The 4,447-nt window shown below is 49.1% G+C and overlaps 1 protein-coding gene across 1 annotated transcript in view; it reads right to left on the bottom strand.

Annotated features, from left to right (window-relative positions):
- Nmnat2 (nicotinamide nucleotide adenylyltransferase 2) overlaps positions 1 to 4,447 on the bottom strand; it is a 197,886-nt gene that overhangs the window by 27,753 nt on the left and 165,686 nt on the right. Inside the window, exon 7 of the mRNA XM_008824304.2 lies at positions 3,782 to 3,826. Coding sequence (XP_008822526.1) covers positions 3,782 to 3,826 — 45 coding nt within the window. The remainder of the gene's footprint in view (positions 1 to 3,781; positions 3,827 to 4,447) is intronic.

Genomic DNA, 4,447 nt, shown 5'->3' with positions numbered 1-4,447 from the left:
AAACCATAAACCTTTGCTTTTGCATTTTGGTGTGTTGGGTCCTCAGTGGTCTTTTTGGGGTCCAGTGGATGAGGTCCAATAGTACCATTAACACCCAGCTTCCCTCTGTTAAGAGAGTTTGGATTCTCTTCTATCATTTGGAGTGTGTGTCCTGTAACAAGTGCCAACATAGTTGGAGGGGGGGTATTGAGTGTGCCCATGAAGTATCTGAGTTGATCAACTGTGTCCCCTCATCCTCAGAGTAGCAAAGGCAGGGGCCACCTCACCTCTGGCCTTTAGGGTGCTTCTGGCTGGTTGGTTGTTTTTCTTCCCTCATTAAGCACAATTTGAATTGTTCCAGTGAGACCCATTGTCATTTAAAACAGGCAGCAATCGGCTGCCTATTAAAACTGAGCAATGGGGGAAAAAAAGAATCCAGAGATTCTTCAAATTCCAGAGTTCAACACCCTGTGCTCTGTGTGTGTGTGTGTGTGTGTGTGTGTGTGTGTGTGTGTGTGTGTGTGGCATGTAGGTCCCAGGCTGCCCAGGTCCTCTGCATTATCTGTTAGGCCCTGAGTGTGAGATAATAAGATGTCCTGTGCAGCCCCTGACACTGAGAAACTAGGGAGAAGCTTGCCCAGAGCTCTGCCTGCCTTATGCCCAGGACTTGGCAAGGACTTTCAAGTGCTGAGCTTGCCCCTGCTCTACAGGGAGTTTCCAGATGGGACTGAGGCTGTTGAAGATGCAGCCAGCATCTCATTGTCCAGGATATGTACAGCCCACCCACCTAAGAAAGCCCACAGAGGACTCAGAGCTTAAGTGCTTAGTATTCCCATGTCCTCTATATACTGCACCAAATGATCTTTTTACCTGTAGAACTTTGTCTTTATATCCCCAAGGCAGTGATTGTCACCCAGTAGGCTTTCTGACATGCTGAGTAGATGAGTCAGTGGGTGAGTTGACTACAGAGCTATACAAGCTGCCTGACAGCCCTTGGATAGTTTCATAGGCTGTGGTGACTACCATGCCTCTGAGACACAGCTCCCCTTCTGTGTCATGGGATGGGACAGTGGAGATGGGCAAAGCTTGGTATGGCTGGGAAAAACCAAATGGAGCTCATCCCAGAATTCTGTTCTCTCTCAGTCCCATTGGGAGCCACTCAGACTTCCAAGTCAGTTTTCTGTTGAAAGCCTGGAGCTCTGAGGAAATACTACCCTCGGTTTTCTCTCTATCAGTAGTTCTCAATTGGGGGCAATTTCACAATGGCCAGAGACATTTGGCAACGTCTGATTGTTAGAACTGGGGAGGGGATGGGTGTGTCTCTGGCATCTAGTGGGTGGGATGCTGCAAAACATCCTCCAGTACACAAGGGAGCTGCACAATACAAAATGATCTGCCTCTAAATATCAGCAACGCTAAGGCTGAAAACCATGCTTACTGCCATAGAAGTGAATCTCTTTTCCATTCCCATGCCAAGACTTACTTTCCCACCCAAGCATAATACGGATTTCTTTTCTTAATAAGTCAAAGCAGAAAAAACTAACGAATGAGGTCTCTGCCTTTTCTTGCAGGACCAGAACAGAAACCTTTATTGGTTATAGACAGGTGGCCTTGGCAGAGCCTGTGGTTCCACGAGACACCGCTGGAGGGCAGCAGTGATTTCAGTATTTCCAGTTTACAAGTCCTTGAACTGGGGTAGCCCCAGGGGAAGCAGCCAACTGTTGGGAAGAGGTAGGAGAAGGTAGTGGTTCAAAGAGATGTGTGCAAGGGGACTTCCTTATGGGGGCCTTGTGAGGAGCAGACCCTCACAGACTGGTTCCATTTGTCTTCCGCTGGGCCCTGCCTCCCTACCCAGGTCACTCTAAGCCAGGGCCAGGAGCCAGAATCAGTGCTCTCCCACCACACTCCCTGCCCAGGAATCTCAGCTATGTGTAGCCCAGTGGCCCATCCCAGCTCCCACAGCACACCAAAGGCAGCTGCCACCTATATCTCTGCAGGTCTTGAGTCTATCCTACAGCAGTGGCCCCAAGGCTCTCCTCACAGCCTGAGTATTCTTCATTCCCTGCTCCAACATCCCTTCCTGTCAGACATTCCTGACCCTTCCCTCCCAGTGAGCAGAACGGATCAGAGGTGAACAGGCAGAGTTAGGAGCCAACGGTGACAGGCTCTTTGGATAGCAAAGGGATGTCTCTGGGCAGGAATAGTGTGGCCTGATACAAGCCTAGGGTGCTAGGAAGGCAAACAAAGTCATCAAGGAAGCATGGTACAAAGTCTATGAAACAAAGAGAAATACATATTGGAGAACCCTATGGCTATTCTAATGGCTGTTCTAAGTTTTGCTGGTCAGAGACCCACAGGGAGGTGGCAGCCCCTAGAGAGGTAGAAAATGGCAGAGGTGGAGTGTATAGGGCCTTGTGCCCCGCCCCGGCAGCTTTGACCCACCTCTGCCTTTAGATACTCTTGGCCTGCAGAACCTGATGTCAAGTTCTCCTGATTGCTTTAGGGGCCAACCAGGAAGCCAGGTGCCCTCTTTCTTCAGCCTTCCAACCAAACATACAGAAATAGAACTGGGAAGTGAGGCACTTGAGTATCCTTTGTTTAAATGTGATTTATTTAACTGTCACTAGCACTTCATTTTTTATTTTTTAAACAGGGTCTCCCTGCAGCCCCAGCTGGCCTGGAACTCACCATGTAGACCAGGCTGGCCTTGAACTCACAGAGATCTGCCTGCCTCTGCCTCCCAAGTGCTGGGACTACAGGCGTGCACCACCACGCCCAGCCTACTAGCACTTCATTTTTATTAATGGCTCTGCTTAATAGTTGTGAAGACTTTACACATGGTTCTAGCAAACCAATATGAGCTCACTCAGGTGTCACTACATCTTAGATCAGAGAACAAAACCAGAGATGCACTTTAAAATGATGTCACATCTGCTGTGTGTCTTGGAACAACCAGCTGCTCAGACACACTACCAAATCCATGTCTCTCTGGATCATGGCAGGGTCCCAGACACCCAGCCCTCATGCAGAGGAGTACCAGGAGGGTATCTAACTTAAAAGATTTTAAAAGTTTAAGATTGTGCAGGCTAGACACCAAGTTGCTTCTCTTCCCAGAGTCCTAGGCATTCCTGCTGCCACTGACTCATTTCTACTGTCACCTGTGCCAGCTCCAGGTCCCTTCTAGTCTGCCTCTGACATTCCTTTCCCCAGCTATGGGCACTTGGGTCCCTCACCTCTGTCTCCCACTCTGGAACCTTAGAAAGACTTCAGTTTGCTGGCTTCTTTTACTGTTTGCTTGCAGAGCTGTCAACTCCTTCTGATCCTTAAAGCTGTGAGTTACCAGCTTCCACTTACTCTGGCCCTTGGGGTAGGGAAAGGGCTGCCACACAGACATCAGGGTGCCTTAGCCTGAGCCCAGGCTTCAGCCAACCCCTGCCTCTTTCTCTCCCTTCATGCACTGAAACCCCCGGATGGCACCTTGTTTGTGTGTAATCTCTGCGGACAAAACCAATTGTCTTTCCCATTAGCACTGAAGATCGAGTTTCATTCTTTTAGATGAGGAGGGGAAGCTCTGAAGGGAATATTACCAGCTGATCCACTCCCACTTGGGAGTAAGTTTAGTTAGGAGATGTTAAATAGGAGCTAAGTAAGACCATGATCTTATTCTTGGGGAAGAACATCATGAGAGCAGACCCTGCTGCAAACACACCCCAGAGATTTCAGACTTCTACCCTCCCCAACATTACTGCCTCCACATGGTGGAGGTACCTCAAGATATCTCCACTTTCACAGCCTCACTCACCGATCTCCTCGTACCGCATCACTGTGCCCAAATTGGCATTCTCATCTAGGGAGGAAAGAGCAATACAGAATCATTAGGGAACCGAGAACCTCCTCAGTGATGGCATGACGGGGCACACATCAGATGGGCAGGGAGATTCCCTCCCCTCTCGGAGTAGGGCCTCACACTTCTGGGACTTTCAGAACTAGATCACCTTACTGGGGGACTCAATGACAAACACATTCATGTTGAGCACTGTTTCTGTATCTTAAAGCTGCCTACCAGAACAACATCCTCGAAACCTAGGGAGACAGTTTTCAGAGTCATAGGAAATAGTCCCCTCTCCCTTAGTTGCAATCTAGTTTTAAGAACCAGCAAAATTGGGATGTTAAGCTATTTCCATGGTGGGATATTGCAGCAAGAGCCCACAGGAAGATGTGAAAGGCAGAGCCTCTGGCATGGGCTCCTTCATGTGCATTGTCTGCATGGAGGTGCCCAATGTGTGCATGGGTACACACACACACACACACACACACACACACACACACACACACCCCTAGAGTGCGACGTTTCGCCCTGCCTTGTGCCTCCTCAACCATCTTTTAGTCCCCTTTCAATCTGCCTGAAACTGTAAATTTCAAAAATGGCAGAAGGCAGCCCCCACTGCCCCCCAAAAAAACAAAAAGA

Source organism: Nannospalax galili, unplaced genomic scaffold, assembly GCF_000622305.1.
Source record: "Nannospalax galili isolate Female #2095 unplaced genomic scaffold, S.galili_v1.0 scaffold227, whole genome shotgun sequence".
NCBI classification, from domain to species: Eukaryota; Metazoa; Chordata; class Mammalia; order Rodentia; family Spalacidae; genus Nannospalax; species Nannospalax galili.
Note: the sequence above shows the minus strand (reverse complement) of the source record. Positions and strands in the feature narration are given on the sequence as shown.